Consider the following 19,768-nt stretch of genomic DNA (forward strand, 5'->3'; position numbering starts at 1 on the left):
TTGTTGTTTTTTTAAATCATCTTTTTCTACACACAGCTCAACATTGTCATGTTCAAGAAATTATTTGCTGAATGTCAATGATGACTCACATTTCAAATTCCCTTGATGTCAATTTGGGAGAACAAATCTTCTTAATTTTGAGACAAGGCACGGCATGTGCAACTAAACCCCCATCTTAGAGTATAGCATAGCAACAGTGACACACAGCCATGACACTTACATCCCTTATTTGTTATTCATGCATGGGTTCCAGCCGCTCCACTCTCATCCATATCATACTTCAAATGATTTAGAAATAAGGCCTCGGGGGGGTGGAGGGATTGGGAAGGGGGGGGGAGGAGGCAGGAGAAATATCACCCGACGTTTCAACTCCTCAGTAATTATTTCTCAGGCAGTCGGAAGGACGCCCAGAGGCTGATGAAAGACCTGCAGATTCTGGGGTCCTTAGAGAACAGTGGGGCTGTTCTAGATGCGCTCCATCAGTGCAGCATCAGGGGAAATCTCCCTACTGTGGCTGGACATTCCACTCAAACGCTCCAATGTTCCCCTTATTTAAGAAAAGAAAGAAAATCAAAAGAATGAGTCTCTTCAGAAGTCTTATCCGATAGACCGACTGTATCCAGACATGTTGCTCCTATGCTCTTATGATCTGAAGCATTTCTATCATTCCTAAAATATGATACTTTCTCTTGAGCTTTTGTATTTGATATGCTGTGTCTCTACACTGTATGCCATCCCCTGCTGATGGTAGCCTACTGCATTACTTATTACATTACCCACCTCCATTCCTTCAAAAATCATATGCTGCTCTCTCCTGAGTCCTTATTCTCAATATACTTCCTGGTTTCTCTGTCGCCGCGGCTCAGTGTTAGCCACTCTAGTGGGGGGGGGGGGGGGGGTCAGAATCACTCTGTTATCTGTCTCAAGGTTCTTTGTGATGGATGTCTTTAATCTTAAGATATCAGTGCTTCCACCAGGCACATCTCATTCAGATATCACCTACAGAGATTTACGTGAAGATCACCTTGACGGAAATACCCATCGACCTACACATTGCAAATCCTGCCTCAAAAGAAATCCTACTAAAAATCCTACTTTTTTTTTTTTTTTTTGAAAGAGTTTTACTCTTAAGTAAGACACTCGGTATCGTAAGTGCAAGTGCATCTTTCAGAGGTGGCCTTGTCACGCCCTCCTCGTTCACTGGTGCCATTCTTCTCAGAGCAATTAGAGAGGGGGAGAGAAGGAGAGCAACAAGATCGGTGGGAGCTATCGACTTTATTTGATTAAGTGGGAGCCAGCTAATGGAGTTTCACAATTTGAAAGCAAATGATGCATCACAGATGACTCATGAAGGCATTTAATTCATTCATTTATCCATTTATTTGTCTGTTTATTCATTCATCTCATTGCGTATCTTAATTTCCAATTTGTGCTGCTCCTCCATCTCTCTCCATATTGTTTTTGATTAATCTCAGCCCAGACCATCATTGGATGAATGTCCAGTCATCCGAGGCCATTAAGCCAGTGAGGTCATTGTTGATGAAAAAAGGTCATATCCTATCGCTGCTTATGCACTCTTAAGCTCACATTCAACACCATATCATATGAACGTCACTGTATGCCGGTGTGTCTCCCAGAGAGCTTCACATGGTTATTGATGGGGATGTATCATGACTGATTGCATACGAACAGCAAGACTTGAGCCTCTCCAATCCAGTCAGGGACCACATGCCTGTTTAATGCTTCCCAGCTTAGTGGATATTCATGACTTAGTCATAGGCACACCAGCACACTAATGAAGGAATTAAAATAGTCAGAGCTTCTACTTGGGAGCACAACATTTGTCATGGAGTTGTTTGTACGAGTTTAGAAGAACTGGGACATACTTTTTAAATTAATTGTAGCCAGTAATGTAATTTACCCAGGTACAGTACTGCAGTTGTCGATCGGTCTTCAAAGGTCTTACAGAGAACCGAATGGGACAAGAGAGGATGCACTGTAAGGGTATGCTAGTCTAGAACGTTCTATGGTTGAAGACGGGAGAGAAGTGATGTTGTCCTAAGTGTGTGCTGTGTTAACAGGAGGAGAAGTGGGAGGAGTTTAGTGGTGTGCAGGAGGAATTAGCAGGGATAGTAGTAGTAAAGGCCACGCCCCTTAACTCTCACAGCTCAGTTGAACTAAGCTCTGAACAAGAAGCCATTTCAGGACACATACAATAAGTTTTGTGTCAACCAAACTTATTGAAAATGATAGTGTTAGAACAGATATAAAGATGTATTAAAAAGACACCGAGTTGATGTGTATGATGTGCGTTATAAAGCCAACATGATCTCTTTAGACCTGCCCTTGACAAGCAGCCAAGATGAAGAAGACAGCATCAACTTCAATGAAGGCTTTGTGATATTGGGTAGGATCGTTCTTGAAATGTTTTCTGAGGCTAAGTCAACATTTAAATGGGTAACGGTCTTCGTGAAGCAGAACGTACTTCTCTCTGTTCAGTATTCCCCACGTAGAGGAGCTGCCAGAATCTAGCCTGAAGCTTCAGACGCCTTGCAGAAATGTCCAGACTCTTAAAGTTATACTCTCGCCAAGCAGAAAAAAACCTTCTCAAGCGTTCTGTAACCTTGAACAACGACTTGAACGACACACTTTACTTCACAATATATCTTATATCATCCATAATGTATCATACTCAACATTGCATTTGAACTCTACAGTTCAATATGTGTTAGTGAGGAACTAGTCTGGTAAAACATACCACTTCCATTTGAGGTAATGTCCGTGCCGAAGGGTTCTCTTTGCTTGTCCGCCTCCGTTCTCTTTAACTTTCGCTTATTCAGCGTGCTTGTTGTGTACATAACCGGTAGCAGATGATAAATATAGCAAAGAAATGTGATAAAAAACTAATTCAACCTTAGCTTCAACCAAATCTAAATGTGAAGAGTGGGAAGAGTCTTTCAAACCTGTTTTTGTATTTGACATCATGACATCCAACCCCCCCCCCCCCCCCATTTCTTTCTATTCTCTCTTTGAATCAAATCAAATCAAATCAAATCAAATCAAATCAAATCAAATCAAATCAAATTTTCACTTATCGCATACAGTTGATGCTATGGTAGCTGTGGATAGCTACTTCACCCAAATATTATGTTGGAAAGATAGTATACAGGATGCAGATTAGCAAATGGTTTCAGTGACATGCGTGGATTTTTGCAACACAGTGACACATGACACCAAAGATAATCTCTTGAAACAGCTAGCAGTAATTACAATTTTGACACACATAATCCTACATCCTTCTTTCCCTTCTAGCATTGGCACTCGTATCTCTCTTCTGGCATTCTCCCATGCCATGCTTTGCTTTCGTGTCAGCTCAGATGAAATACAACAAACACGCGCACACACACACACACACACACACTCACACACACACACACACACACCTCACACACACACACACACTCACACACAAACAAACACACACACGCACACGCACACACACACACACACCCACACCCACACACACACACACACACACAAACACACACACACACACACACGCACACGCACACTCACACACACACACACACCCACACACGTCATTTAAAGCAACATGAGCAAAGGAGCTTTATATGCAGTTCCTTCCCAATAAAGAATGCCATTAAGCCTATGCCACTTTGTGATGGTAAACTTGACCAAACACATAATCTTCTACTGTGTCTAATACTTAGTAAAGTTTAGTAACATACCGTATCAACATCAAAGTCACTACATATACCGTAGGCCTATATAGGCTTTTTCAGTGGGAACAGGAAAATAAATCCTTCCTAAAAAAATCATGCCTCCTTCCTCCTATCAACAACTGCAATGATGCTTTTTGTGTTTTGCGTGTAATGCCGCTGGATCATACACACAGTGTACCATTTGAATGGTAATATTATTCTCTTTTTTGTTGCGCTTCTGTGACTCCCAGCCCGGTGGCCACAGCTCTGTCTGAGTCCTCAGATCCTGTTATGTGTTGACTTCAGCTGGTGTCAGTAAAGCCGGCCTTGGTCAGGATTGCACTTAGAAGTCAAATCTGCACATCTGTCACCGTCTCTCCCTGCTAGGCATTCGGCCCAGATTTGACTTTGTACTTCAGAGCTGATTAGATTTGTTCTCCCTCCCTCCCTCCCTCCCTCCCTCCCTCCCTCCCTCCCCACCTCTCTCTCCATCGCTCGCTCCATCCCTCCTACTGGACGTGTGGAATGAGAGGATGTATCCATGGCTTCACTGCTGCTGGCCTATATCTGACCGCGATCGATTAACTGCAGCAATAAAACCAGTCACATCGCCCTCCACCCCTCACACAGCTGCTCACGTGACCCCTCTGTGGACCTAAATGTGGTTTAGGGAGAATAACATTCAACTCGGACCCGAGGAGTCGTTCGGTACAGTTGTTTATTTTGTAGGCTACGGTTCTTTTCTCCATATGATCCTGGCCCATGAGGAGACGGAGCTGTTTCTATGGTAATAGCCGGGACAGACCAGGAGCATTGTGCTGGCATGTAATCCCCCGCCTGTAGACAGCTGACACTGGCACTTATTGAATCTCACCATGCAAGAGAAATGCGAGCGAAGAGGATAAACCGGATGAATAGGAAAAAGACTACCTAGCAGTTAACGTACGTCTGGGAAAGTCTGGGAGTCCGCCCCCTGACCCCTCCCCCCGCCCCCCGCCCCCCCCCTTGCTCGAAGTCATTTCTGAGAAGCAGATTTGCATTTCGGCTAGTTGGGGTGTGGGTAGTGAGTTTTGCAGTCAGTGACCAGATTAGTGCAAACTGTATCAGCCCACCCACGCTGTCTTTAAAGTACTGTTAGGAAATAAAGCAGGCTCCCACACACTCAGTTAGTTCATCTGTTTAGTACGCATTTGAATAATGGAAATGCATAACATTACACAGGGGGCCCCTGAGCACAGTCCAGCCCCATTACAAGCAGCACGCTGCCTCTCAGATGTTACACAGTTGCATTTTTGAGGGATGAATGCTGTTGCAGTTTGCTGTGGTGGGGGGAAAAAAAGTGTTTTAAGGATGCATTGCATACCCAGCTAGAGTCACAGTATATCTCCAAGAGGGGAGATGCACCAGGACTGCAGGGGTGTCAGGACTGCAGGATGACTGCAGGGGTGTCAGGACTGCAGGATGACTGCAGGGGTGTCAGGACTGCAGGGGTGTCAGGACTGCAGGGGTGTCAGGACTGCAGGGGTGTCAGGACTGCAGGGTTGTCAGGACTGCAGGGTTGTCTATCCTGACTGTGCAGTGAGTGGAACTGGTAAAGGAACTGGAGGAAGTCAGAGAGGGCTATTTTCCCCTGCCTGGCTGCTGGCTGCCTGGCTGCCCGCCTTTGGTGGGACGATAGAGGCGTCTAATGTCAGTAAGCAAACCAGTGAGAAAGATAGAGGCTTTCAGCTCTAATACCTCCCATCCATTCATTAGGAGGGATTGAGTGCGTGCGTGCGTGCGTGTGTGCGTACGTGTATGCGTGCATGCGCATGTGTGTGTCCATGTGTTGGCCTATATGAGTGTGTGTGCACCCATTGCAGGGATATTGAATGATACGGGTGTCAGGAGCATCTCTCCATCTCCTGGCCTGTCACTGACCCTCTCTCCGCTCCGTATCCGCGTCGCTCACTGAGGAATGAAGAGGGAAGAGAAGTTCCTATTAATACTGTATCTCTCCGCTGAAAGGAATAGTATTTTGTGAGAACACAAAAGTCCCTTTTTGGGGGACATGAAAGCGGACACATTGATTTAGTGTCTTATCACACGCTAAGCCAAGAGATTAGCACTGGTAATTCTCTCTTTTTGGTGTAAAAATCTGTTTGATATTCAGCCTCCTCCCAGGCCTAGGCACAGAGCCAGAGAAAGAAAGAAAGAAAAAAGAAAAAGACAAAAAAAAAACCCAAAGCTACAAGCCGCTATAGCCTACCTCTTTATTCCAGGCTTTCCCAGATGTACAATTTGACCCGAAGACCTGACGTCAGCGGCACTGTGTTTAATCATATTCCTGCCTTCTTCAGAGATGAGACGCCCGTGGACCACCAACGCCTCCTTCGAGGACGGACGAGAAGACCTGCGAGAAATAGATTACCTCCCACTCGTTCAATAAGGGCTTTACAGCTAAATGTGGTGATACCTGCATGCTTGGCCATGCTTGACACGCTTTGGTAGACAGCCAGAGAGGAATGTATAGAGAGGATCCAGAAGGCCGTCAGTGCTGAATACCTGCAAAGGAAGCAGGTACAATGCTACTAAGAAGTGACATGCATACCGTAGGCTAAAATGCATTCAGTATTAAGTTGTTTGTCCTTGTGCATTTCTAGTGTGGAAGTTACTAATGTATAATGTAATATATATAGATGCCATTTAGCTGACGCTTTTATCCAAAGCGACTTACATTGCAGTGAGTGCATACATTTCAGTATATTTGGTCCCAGCAGGAATCAAACCCACAACCCAAGCGTTGTTAGCGCCATGCTCTACCAACTGAGCCACAGAGGACCGTGTACTAAGGTTACTAATACTAATGTAGGCTAGTACTGCTACCAGCTTACAAAGGAACTGTGAATGTTGCCCATCATTTTCACCATACATACAGTCGATACAGCGCTACTCGCTGTACAAATCTATCATATGAGCCCATGGCAACAACGCCGATTTTAAGAGCTGAAAATCCAATATAATTTGAGTCACTACACACGTAGCACATGAGTAGACGACATGTCCCATGATTATTTCCAGGTGGAATGTGCCAGATATAGAAAAGTTGAACAAAGTTGGCCTCAAAACATGCCCCTCAGCTGGCCAGATGAACGTTGCTACTTCTAGACAAACGATTAGGGGACCTACCTAACTAGCTTGAGGTGACATAGCTCTCTGCTAACTGCCTGCAGCCACCAAGCTCATCTCCCCGGCTCCTTGTAGCGATTGGGAACAATCAAAAATCCCAAGTCCAGGTGTTTTCGTTTGCTGGCAGTACAAAGTTAAACGCAGCAACTTTTGGGCATTTTAATATAAATACATTTTCGTTTCAATGCATGCCTATGGGAGACTTCTGTTCCCTCGCGGGAGAGTAGCCGTAGGGGGAATGTTCCGGTAATAAAGTATTCAGACCACACATTAATGGGTTATTATCTGTGAAGGCCAGAATGTCCCTCAGGACAATTTGCCAAAAGCCATAGGTATTAACTACCATAAGCATTTTGTGCTCGTACCTGCTTTTTATTCTCTCTTGGCCTAAATTACCATTATGAAGCGCTGAAGGATGTACAGTGGCTTCCAGAAGAGTCCCATGGTGTTTGTCTGTGGGGTATTCGCAAGATGGAACTATTTTCCAAATAACCCTATGGTAATAAACACACAGACACACACACACACACACACACACACACACACACACACACACACACAGACACACACACACACACACACACACACACACACACACACACAGACACACACCACAGGAGCGCCATGTTCATGAAGGCAATTAGGGAAGGTGTGGTGAGACCATTGACCTGTGTGAGTGGGCATACAGCAAGACACGGTAAGAACACTGTGGCCCTATGCTGCTGCTCACCAGTTCTTCATGGCGTACTTACAAATCACCAACCCCTATGATGTGTCTGTGAAGGAGCCACGATTGAACAACTGTTAATTATCTGGAAGGGCGGGTTGGTTATACCTGTCCCCTCCTGCCGACAATCCCCGTTGCTACAACCCCCCCCCCCCCCCTCCCCCCCAGGCCCTCTGCTCCATGATGGATCTGTGTGTGTTTTTGCCCCCTGGGTGTGTTCCGTTTGTTATTCCGCCCCTGAGAGCGAGGGCCTCTGCTGCCCGCCAGGTTGTATATTCCAGGCCATTAACAATGTGACAGGAGGGGTTAGCTTGACTGACATGTTTATTGTTCTCCTGACTGGCCTGGGCTAATGAGGCCCGCCGCGTTGGCTAGCAGGATTACACTAGCATCAGAGGACAAGCACAAACAAGACCCACTGTCTCTGGCCATTTACTGGAGACCCATATGTTACCACACGGGCACACACACACACACACACACACACACACACACACACACACACACACACACACACACACACACACACCGTGGGGTGTTATCGAGGTGTTTAGCACCTGAGTGGGTTACCTTTCTCATGATGGCGGCTCAATGATTTACCGTCCGCTTCACTAATCATCAGTGATGCATGTGTTAGCTCCATTAGCAATAATGCTACACCTGATAAAAGGACTCTGTTGATGAACTGCGGTAATGAGTCAGTGTGAAGGTAGAGGCCCGGCCTGTTATTCACTTCCTTTCAGATCCCATACAGACCTTCAGGTGGTGCGGTGGTACTTACATGTGTGTTGATTTTAGAAGAACGAATGCCGTGAGGAATAGATTGAATCAAAACAGAGATGTCCTGGAAGCGAATGCACTGCACACTGGGTTTTAAGACATGAGTTTAGAAGGTCTCGCTGTCTGTCTTCGGCTGGCTTGTGGCTGAGTCACTCTGCAGTTCACATGTTTTTTTCTTGTTTTTCTCTATCGTATTTTTGTTTGGCCCTGAGCCAAGACTTATGAAAATGTCTCCTTCTGTTCGGAACAGCACCAAACCTACTGCATAAATGTCCTGCTTCTCGTAAACAAGATATACAAGCAGAATTGTGGAGTTTCAGATTGAGAGCTAGCGTACGACATCCGCTTCCATGCTACTCTTAGACATTCATTCTGATTAGTATGTTATTTTCCTTACCTGCTTAAGTAAGCATTTACCCACAAGCTGTTTCATCTCTAGTGCTCTCCTTCCATTTGCACTGTCGGAAGATGCAATATAGAGCTTTGCATCAGCACATTATAAAGGAAGGACATTTTATTTTTGTGATGCTCATCCAAGTGTGTGTGTGTGTGTGTGTGTGTGTGTGTGTGTGTGTGTGTGTGTGTGTTTCTCAACTCTCTCCTGTGTGGTTTGCTTCCAAAGACCATTACTCTTACTTTCCATGCATATCTATCTGACAGAATAAAGACATTTCATTTAGTATTCCAGACCTGCTCATTTAAATGAGGAGATGCATGCCTACCTCTGCAGCCAGTGCGTGCGTGCGTGCGTGCGTGCGTGCGTGCGTGCGTGCGTGCGTTTGTGAGAGTTCATTAAGCATGAGTCTATCTATGCTGTAGATACTATGCTGTTCGTGTGTCCATGGTTACGTTCTATAGAGTGTCAAGTATTTGCAGAGGAGGGGTTTTTGACTTGGTGATGGCCGTGGAAGAGGATGTTATTAATGGAGGGTTTAATTGCAGAGTGTGTGTGTCTCCTCAGGAGGCAGTCCTCAGCTCAACCTTGACCTCTGATAAACTCACAGAGACGACCCAGGTGCAGACACTCAACCTTCTCTATGCAGCCTTGTAATTATTCTGCAAACAGAGCCTCACACGCCTACACAGAGAAAAGAGGTTCTTCTCATGTTAACTTCATGTTTGATATCATGGAAGGGCTGTAGGAGTGAACAAGAGGGATGATCCAGGGATGATCCACTGAAGGAAGGCAGGGAGAGGAGGGAGGGAGGGAGAGAAGGGAGGGAGAGAAGGAAGGGAGGGAGAGAAGGAAGGGAGGGAGAGAAGGAAGGCAGGGAGAGAAGGGAGGGAGAGAAGGAAGGGAGGGAGAGAAGGAAGGGAGGGAGAGGAGGGAGGGAGAGAAGGGAGGGAGGGAGAGAAGGAAGGGAGGGAGAGAAGGAAGGGAGGGAGAGGAGGGAGGGAGAGAAGGAAGGGAGGGAGAGGAGGGAGGGAGAGAAGGGAGGGAGGGATAGAAGGGAGGGAAGGAGAGTAGGGAGGGAGAGAAGGAAGGGGGAGAGGAGGGAGGGAAGGAGAGCAGGAAGGAAAGTAAGAGAAGGAAGGGAGGGACATAGGCAAGGGAGGGAGAGCAGGAAGAAGAGAAAACAGAAGAAAGGATCAAGGGTTGAAAGGATAATCATATCAAAGGAAAGGGAGCATTAATTAATGGCCAGAAACCAAACAGAATCAAAAAGTTGCTAAAGGCGCTGTAATTATTAACACCCCATTTTTAACATTTATCTACAGCTCATTTACCTAAAAGCTCCTTTATCTAAATTATTATTGTTTGAGGATGTCCTTGACAAAATGTAGTCTTTTGAGTCCAGAAACCAGTGGGTCCCAAACACTACACAGCGTTCCCTTCCTCCTCCGCAATCCTCGCCCTTCCGTCACACGACAATATGTTTCCATCTCCGAACAGCCACACCATACATCCACGTCCACTTTTAAGAGCTCGCCAACAGGAAATTAAAGCATCTTTAATGTGCGTGAGCCGACGTGGCTGATTTATGGAAGATGGCTGCCATAGGAGGGCTGCTGTAGGTTATTGGCAGTGCTGCTTGTCCCTGTGCCACGGGTGACTGATGTTCCCTGCCCGGGTAGCTGAATTCAGGGATCTATCAACGGCTAATAATTATGTGTACATTTACGACAAGGGCCCGGATTTAATGGATCGATTCCGCACACTCCAATTCCTATTCCGCCCATGGATTTCCTGTCATTTCTCAGGATTTAGCATGCAGGGCAGTTGCCATTTAGCTCTCCTCCCTCTCGTGCCGAGCCTCTCAGCAAAGATATTACTGCCCGCTTCAATAGAACCTTAACAAGGGATGGCTCAACAATGTTCTATTAATTCTTTAATGTATTTTTACTGTCCTCCATTTTTTTTTACTCCTCTCCTGGCAATCTTGCCAGCAGTGGTGGTGGGTCTGAATTGAACAGTAGGCGGTGGCTGACTTTCAGTGAGATGTGGTTGTGGGGTGGCTGTTTAGAGTGCGCAGACATGATCTTATTTAATCCAGACATGATTTTTTTAGACATACCACAGTACAGTATCCTTCTATAATATATGTCATTTACATTGCAGTGAGTGCATACATTTTTCAGTATATATGGTCCCGGCTGGAATCGTACCCCCAACCTATTAGCGCCATGCTCTACCAACTGAGCCACAGTGGACTTTCTACTGACACAGGCCACCCTATAGGGAGTGCAGGGGTTAGGGATTGCCAGGTACAGTGGCAAGACTTCCGAATTGTTCCCCTTTTCTTCAAGGACAGTGTTTGAACACAAGCCGGTGCCCGCCAGCTGGTCTATACTGTACACTGGGAAATGTGCCCCTAAGTTCACGTTCACCATGAAAGAGAGAGAATGACAAATGCGCCACCACCTGTTTCTCCTGACATCAGGGGAATCTTAGAAATGATTTATTGTTACTTTAGCAGACCGGTTGTGAGCAATGCGAACAGAGACTCTCCCTCAGGATGTGAAGCGTTGTGACTTTGTAAGAAATCATGTCTCGTGTGATTCATCCTCGAATCTACACGCGTGAAAATGATCTCAGGTGTGCCGTCGGAACATACGGTGACGGACCGAAACCAAATTCGATCTCTACCTCCATGTGCAATTACGTGATTCGAAATGGTAGCGGAATCGGGTGATTCTGTGTGGTGTGCGAGTCGAGGATGATAAGCCCTCCTTCGCCCTGTGCAGGAAGTGAATGCCTGCCTTCAATGGCCAAGTCTTATATAAGAAGTCGCTGGTGAGATAGATAGCACTCCCACAGCACTGTCACTCTCCCACTGCCACCCTGTCCTGCCAGCCTTACAGTGAATGTGTTATCTGATTACACTAGCTATTGCTAACTTTGCTCTGAGTTAAAGCCGTGCTGTAGCTGCTCCTCTCCCTTCCCTGGGTACGCTAACCGGCTGTGGTCTTATTTTGTGACCTGGATAACGAAAGTTATTGTATCTTGTGTGTGTGCATGCTAACATGTATTTTCTACCCATCTAAAGTGGCTACAGCGGCTAACATGCTAAGCCAAAGCTGGTATCCAAATATGTATCTCTCCTGTGGCAGTTCTTATCTCTTTAGCACACATGCTAACTGTCTTGTCTGCTGTGCTTTTGTGTGTTTTGCAGTGCCATCGTTCTGGGGGCTGGTAAACTCTGCGTGGAACCTGTGCTCTGTGGGAAAGAGGCAGTCGCCAGTGAACATAGAGACCAGCCACATGATCTTCGACCCTTTCCTTAAGCCACTGAGGCTCAACACTGGCGGACGCAAGGTACACAACTCCCGTATTGTCTGGTTGATGGATGGCGCCGCATTATTGGTTCCCTTCCCCTTTGTCTGGGCTAAAGCTCACATTGTGAGGTTGTTATTGTGCATGTTTTTCAATGCTATTGTACAGTGTTGTAAGCATCTAGCAACCCTGATCAATGTTTCGGACAAATGTGGTCTAGGTTCTTTTGGGTGGGACGGATGTTTAATACAAAATTATGTGAAGGATAACCACAAACAGCTCTCACACACAATCAACATGACTGGCTGGCTGGATGGCTTCTGTAGCTTGCCAAAAACAATGTAAACATCCCATGCCATGTTATAACAGCTAATTTGGGGAACAGTCACAGATGGGCAGCATTTGAGAGTGCACAGTTGCATGTTGAGATTAGTATTATGATTAGTGCATGTTTACATGCCAGGGGTTGGTGCAGGGTTGGCCTCGGGCAACCACAGTGCCAACAGAAGCAAGGACGCCAATACAGATTAGCCAATGGAATGAGAGATGGACTCTAATCCAGAACAGCACAATTTAACAGCAGAAAGGACAAATAAGACACAGAGAAGCGGAACTGACAAATTGAATCAACTATAGTAATGAATATTCCTGGAGTATGACTCAGTGGTGCATGCATGAAGCTATAATCTCACACACAGCTCAGTATTTCAAATGGCATGGTGAACTTTGTATGATATAGCATCAGCTATGCTGTTTGGATCTTAAGATCACACAAGGGGGCTTTGTATTACATTGCATATTTAGATGCATTGAAATAAATGATGCAGCGTTTGATAGTCTAGACTACTTTTCATGGCAAACAACAAACACCATTTTTCTGACTCTCATTGTCACAAGCCCTACATTCAAAACCCTACATTTCACTTACATGAATAATGTTAAACGTTTTTTTTGTCAACCGTTAAACAAACTCAAGTGCAACTTCTTTCATTTATCACAAAGAATGTTTTCCCAAGGGCTAGAGGTGATGTCTGACTCTCCTCTCTCCGCCGTGCTAATGTACTCTGTTGTGTTTCCATCTCTCAAAGCATCAGAGCTGTCTGCATCCGGACACAATGCTGGCTTCACCTTGTCAACGCTGATTGATCTTTGCTGAGTCTGTATCTGCTTGGCATCCAGTCAGACTTGGCCATCCATGCAATGGAGACCGTTAAATAGCGAGCACGTTGCTCTGCTCTGCTCTGCTCTGCTCTGCTCGCTGCCTCATCATAAAAAATAAATAAATAAATTTAAAAAACTTTCCAACCTTCTGTCAGGAGGAAAGGAAAGAGAAAAGATTAATTTCCCCACATGGTCAGTCGTCAGGCGTGAGAGAGTGAGGAGAAGGGATGAACTTCCTCTCTAATGGGTTTCTCTACTGCTCTGTATCCAGAGCTAATGAATAGTTAAAGGAAATTAAAACGACCTCTGAATGGAAATACTAATTAATGGACGGGGGACATGCATCAAGGTTATGTGCGTCGCATTGAAGGAATCACAGTTATTAAATTGTCGGTATTAATTGAATATTTGCTCTGCTCTGAGCTGCAATTACTTGAAGAGGTTTTCATGTATTTAATCACTTTGGCGCTGGGGAGGGGGAAAAAAGGTGAGGGCGATTTGATGTCACATTATTGTGCTCCTGAATCAGGGAAGTGAAGGATTGTATGCAAGTGAAGGAAGCATGACACACAAACACTGGTTATGAAACAGGATTGGTGTTAGAATATTTTTCCAACTGCTGCGAATCAATTAACAGTGTGAAATGGGCTCAGTTTCTCACGCTTGGGAGACATTTGTGTGTCTGTTCTCAAGTTTTGAAGTTTTGTCAACGCCAGGTGGCTGTTCTGAAATGATGTTTCGCTAATGTGCAGCTGAATTCAAAGTCAGGAGCCTGAGACAACGTATTCAGATCTAAATTAAACACTGTGTCTTCTATGTCTCCATTCTCCTGTAGCTGGGGTATCATAGAACCTATAATCATAAAGTAATAACACATATCTGATGTAATTATTACTCCTCAACTCGATGTTGACACTTTTCTCCATTCTTTCAAGGCCATAAATCATGAAGAGAGAGAGAGTTTCTCTTATCATGAATGAGGCCTGTTTGGCCAGATGGGGAGATGGGAGGAGGGATGGCAGTGGGGAGTGTATTATGCATTGGCAGGATGATGAAGTGTGTGTGAGTGTGTGTGTGTGTGTATGTGTATGTGTGTGCGTACGTGCGTGCATGTGTGTGTGTGTGTGTGTTGGGCACAGGCAGCCCCAGATCTGTCTAATTACAGGGAGTGTGAGGTGGAACAACAAACTCCAGGCACTGGGACGGCATCTGGACTTTCCTTCATGGGGAAACACGGTGGAGAGTCTCCGGTCTGTCCAGGCTGCCTCTCCACATGGCCTCTGATACCCACCGTTAACGTGGCGTTTGCTACCCCTCACAGCACCTGCCTCTGGGTCAGTCCCACTGGATGGATCTGATGTTGTTGGGTCTAGTCTTGGTCTGGTGATTCCTGGTACCACTATATTTTAGGTGGTACCAATGATGTAAAAAAAAAATCATGTTTAGATATGCATCTTATAATGTGGGCTGTGTGTATGACTATGCCGCTGTTGTAGATACAACCACGACATGACCACATTTCTCACACTTTTTCCTGTTTTTCACCTCATTAGCATGACTCATCGTCAGTGTGTGGAGGTTGCTATAAGCAGCTGCCGATACAGGTGTTTATTGATAAATACGCAAGACGCAGTAGCGTGACAAATCTGAGGCTCCGCAAGACACACAGATGTTTATTGCAGAGGGTGAAATGCATTATGATTACGCGAATAGATTCAATTATGCAAATTGCAGATTCAAATTAATTAGACACAAGTTTGGGTTGGCTGAACCTGCAAAGCTGTCACAACATTACAAAGCAGAGCGTTCTGCCCATGAATATCTTGAAAACTGCAATTACCGCCGAGGAGCTGAGGCCCTTTCACTTCTTCATTTAATTGCCTCAGCAATGCTGGGACCTTGAAGCCAGGATTCTTCTCATGTCTCAGCCTACAGATAGCTGGATACGTAACACAGACGTGTGAGCCAGCATCTATGGCGTGTCCATATGTGTGTTTGAATTTCCATTACAAACCGCAAAACAGAGGAAGGGAGGAAAGAGGAGGCAGGAGGAACGCGTGAGATTAGAGGAGTTAGTGGAGGTGTGTGTGTGTGTGGGGTGTTGACAGAAATGGTAATTTGTGTTTTAGGGTGCTGTGTGTGTGTGTGTGTGTGTGTGTGTGTGTGTGTGTGTGTGTGTCTGTGTGTCTGTGTGTCTGTGTGTCTGTGTGTGTGTGTGTGTGTGTGTTTTGCTTGTGTGCGTGATTCACAGGGAAGTGGGTCATAGTGAGTGTGACTCAGAGAAGCAGTTTTACTGTCCTGCAGTTTCACGCCGTAGACTAATCCGAGGGAGGGCTCTGCGACTACATAGTCTCTGACTGAAATACAAGGCTGATTCCATCTCGGCTGAGACACACATTATTGCTATTATGTTCACTACAAAGGAAAAGATGACGGTCATTCTGAGAGAGCCTAATTGAGTACAACAGAAAGGGTAGATGGTTAATTGATATCGAATTATCTATAACTTACTTTAATTACCGAGCAAAATGAGATGGGGACTATCTTAAAAGACCATAATGCTTGTCCATACACAAGAAGAATAGATCATTATTATACAGTACAGCTATTATGATATTGAAGTACAGTACATTTGAAAGATGAAATTTGAAATATGCCGTTGCAATTCAGTGCTTTTTATGTTCCATTTCAAAGAATCAGTGATGCTATCTGGAGAGAAAAACCTTAATTTTTAGGAATTAGAGTTTTTATAGAGATGGAGAGACTCCTTGTTACATATAGAGTATCATCACTCTATTAAGAGCTTAATGGCCCACATTAGTCATGTTAACGTTTTTTTTAGTTGATATATGACACCCTTGTGCTGCACAGTGGTTTCGCACAATGATTTATGTCTGAAGATTGTAATTTAGCTGAAAGTATGTGTATTTTGAGCAATGCATTATATTTTCTTAGCTACTCCTAGAACTGTTTCCCACATGCTTTTTTTGGGAGTGTGTCAAACAACCTTTCGACACATTTTGTTGATAATTGTTTCTAGCTATATCTGACGTTACTTTCTCAAATAGCTCTGTGAATGACTAATGTACCACTCAGTCCATTCATTCTGGGAGCATCGAGACATTTTCAAAACATTTTCAAGGAAAGCCAGGAAGCAAAACTGGCTGGTGTGCTGCCTTTAAAGCGTCCATATCCTTATCCACTTCATTGCCAAGCTTACATAAGCATCCGCCTGTCACAATGCAAAATCTAAACACATTCAACATCAAATTCCACACGTCAAATAGATATAAACAAAAAAAAACTCTATCTAACTGATTAACTCAGCTCTGTCCGTATTAAACTCAATAGGAGTGTCTCTCAGTGATGAAGACTGATTATTTAACCTAATGAGGTTACCAGACACTCTGGAACTTAATGAGAGTGCAGTCGCTGGCAGGCTTTCTACACAAACACAAACACAGACACACACACACCACACACACGCACGCACGCACGCACGCACGCACGCACGCACGCACGCACGCACGCACACACACACACACACACACACACACACACACACACACACCTCGCTGTTCTGGCTCCGAAGCTAACACATCATTCTTGGGGACAGTGGCAAAGGCAAAAGCTTGGCAGACAGTGACAGACATGGCACTACCCTGACAGATAGGCAGACAATATGAAAGAGGGAGAAGCAGCAGATATCCCTCCGCTGTTGGTGTTGATCCACACAGGCAGATGTTGTGGGCGAGAGTAGCAAATGGGGGTGTCAGAGACTCAACTGAAATGGGCAGGGATGTTATTTAACTGAGAAAGTATGGCTATTACGTGTTGCTACATGGTAATTACGCAGTAATTACAGAGATTGCAGAGATTACATTTGTCCAACGGGCAACCAACCAACAAAACCCCCCTCCCTTCAAAGCCTGCCTGTCCTTGATGACTTTACCTTCTCTCCCTATTGAATATTCACCCTTGCCCACAGTTAAATTCTCAGGCCTGAATACAAAACAATCGTCAGGTATCAGAGAAAAAGAATATGTTTTAGACCCTGAACCTCTAAACAGTTCTAGCATACTCCCTGTGTACAGCGTAGGCTCCCTCCAACATGGACCTCAGGGAGGTGGGAAATGACTTTGGAGAGCAGAGGAGCAGGAGAACAGGGGAGCGGAGGACAGAAGCAAGGAAACAGGAGGGACGGCCATCATCAGTCTTCCCCCCCCTGACGGATATACGAGTGGGGGCCTGAGGCCTCCTGTCACAGGCTGAGATGGATGGGGGACAACTGAGAGAGAAACTGTCATGTAGATTCACATGCAGAAGCCCATTACAATACATCGAGCACAGGACACTACAATAGTCCATGGTGGTTCAGTCACTGGAGTTGGATTATGCTGCTCACTGAGGGTTGTGGCTTCGATTCCCATGTGCAGGTCTCAGACGCTTAATGACTGTACTGTAAGAAGGATGATTGCCATTGATGGATCAAATCAAACTCAAATCAAATCAACATTTTACGAAGGGTGGTTTGGAAGTTCCATTGTTAGAGCCTATCCTGGCATCACTTATGTTGTTACCTAGCAACGCACACTACTACTATCACTGCTGCTGCTACAACTACTACTACTACTGCTACTACTACTACTACTACTACTACTATACTACTACTACTACTACTACTACTACTACTACTACTATACTACTACTACTATACTACTACTACTACTACTACTACTACTATACTACTACTACTACTACTACTATACTACTACTACTACTACTACTACTACTACTACTACTGCTACTACTATACTACTACTACTACTACTACTACTACTACTACTACTACTACTACTACTACTACTACTACTACTATACTACTACTACTACTGCTACTACTACTACTACTACTACTACTACTACTATACTACTACTACTACTACTACTACTACTACTACTACTACTATACTACTACTACTACTACTACTACTACTATACTACTACTACTACTACTGCTACTACTACTACTACTACTACTACTACTACTACTACTACTACTACTACTACTATACTACTACTACTATTACTACTACTACTACGACTACTACTACTACGACTACTACTACTACTACTACTACTACTACTACTACTACCACTACTACTACTACCACTGCTGCTGCTACTACTACTACTACTACTACTACTACTACCACTGCTGCTACTACTACTACTACTACTACTACTACTACTACTGCTACTACTACAGTACTACTACTACATCAAAATGTAGGTTTATTGGCTAGCTAGCTATCAAACCAGCTACATGAGCTGTACAAATGATGCAAACCTAGTCAGGGTGCCTCTCAACACTTACTTTGTCCTATTGTTCTCTATGATTTCATATTCCTGTACTTCCTTTGTAGATATATCAACAGTCGATCATCCCTCATATTATCAAGGTTTCTCTTTTCCCTAACAAGCGTGATTCGAGGAAGGTAAATACCGCACAGGCAGACAGTTTTGTTATTCTGTTTGTTCAACCCGTGAGTCAGACCAATGTGATATATAATTATGTTTCATACTCAGCCATGATGCTATTCTTCACTTTCTGATAAAGGAGAGGATTTGGTTGTTCAACTATGACAGTACGAGGACTCAATATCTGCTCTCTTGTTTGTGTTCTCTCAGTTTAAACACAGCTGATGTTCAAAATCTGGAATATCTTGTACATTTACATTGACATTTCAGTCATTTAGCAGACGCCTTTATCCAGAGTGACTTACAACAAGTGCATGTGTCTAAGATAAGCCGACTCTACATCACAGCCATCCAAAGTAGAACCTTCATCCTATGTAGAACCTTCATCCTATGTAGAACCTTCATCCTATGTAAAAACGTCATCCTATGTAAAAACTTCATCCTATGTAGAACCTTCATCCTATGTAAAACCACAGTTTTGTTTCAGTCAATCAATGACAGTTCAGCCTCCACCTATAGATGTCTGTTTCTATCCTCTCCTCCTTTTGACTTTCCCCCTTATTTTTCCATTTGAAAATCAATATTCCCAAACAGATTCCCTTCACACATGCGTGAGCACAGACATTTGTGCAAGTATCATGGTGTGTGATGAAGAATCAGACCAAGGTCACCTACTTCACCAGCTCACCTTGCTCTTAATGCCCATACTGTAGGCCCGCAGTGAATCCCGCAGGACGCATTTAGGGATGTGGACATAATGATGTATTTGACATCGCTATCAGAGCTGAGGAGATGCACTTAAGGGACTGACACAGCCGGAGGGGTATTAAATATGAAAGTACAGAGTTGTATGCATGGCTAAACTGATGACATCCTCATTTATAATACGGGATATCAAAGTGCTTCAAATATGAACACAGCACTCCTAAGAGCCAATGTTATCGTTCATATACCTCGCTGCTCTCTGGGGGTTCTGGGGCTTCTTTCCCATTTCTTGTTTAGCTGGGAAACATT

The 19,768-nt window shown here is 44.5% G+C and overlaps 1 protein-coding gene across 1 annotated transcript in view; it reads left to right on the forward strand.

Moving 5' to 3' along the window:
* Positions 1–19,768, forward strand: part of ca10a (carbonic anhydrase Xa) — a gene marked incomplete at its 3' end in the record, with an annotated part of 87,377 nt that overhangs the window by 28,413 nt on the left and 39,196 nt on the right. Inside the window, exon 3 of the mRNA XM_083688077.1 lies at positions 12,012–12,154. Coding sequence (XP_083544203.1) covers positions 12,012–12,154 — 143 coding nt within the window. The remainder of the gene's footprint in view (positions 1–12,011; positions 12,155–19,768) is intronic.

Source organism: Argentina silus (genome assembly GCF_951799395.1).
Source record: "Argentina silus genome assembly, chromosome: 16".
NCBI lineage: Eukaryota > Metazoa > Chordata > Actinopteri > Argentiniformes > Argentinidae > Argentina > Argentina silus.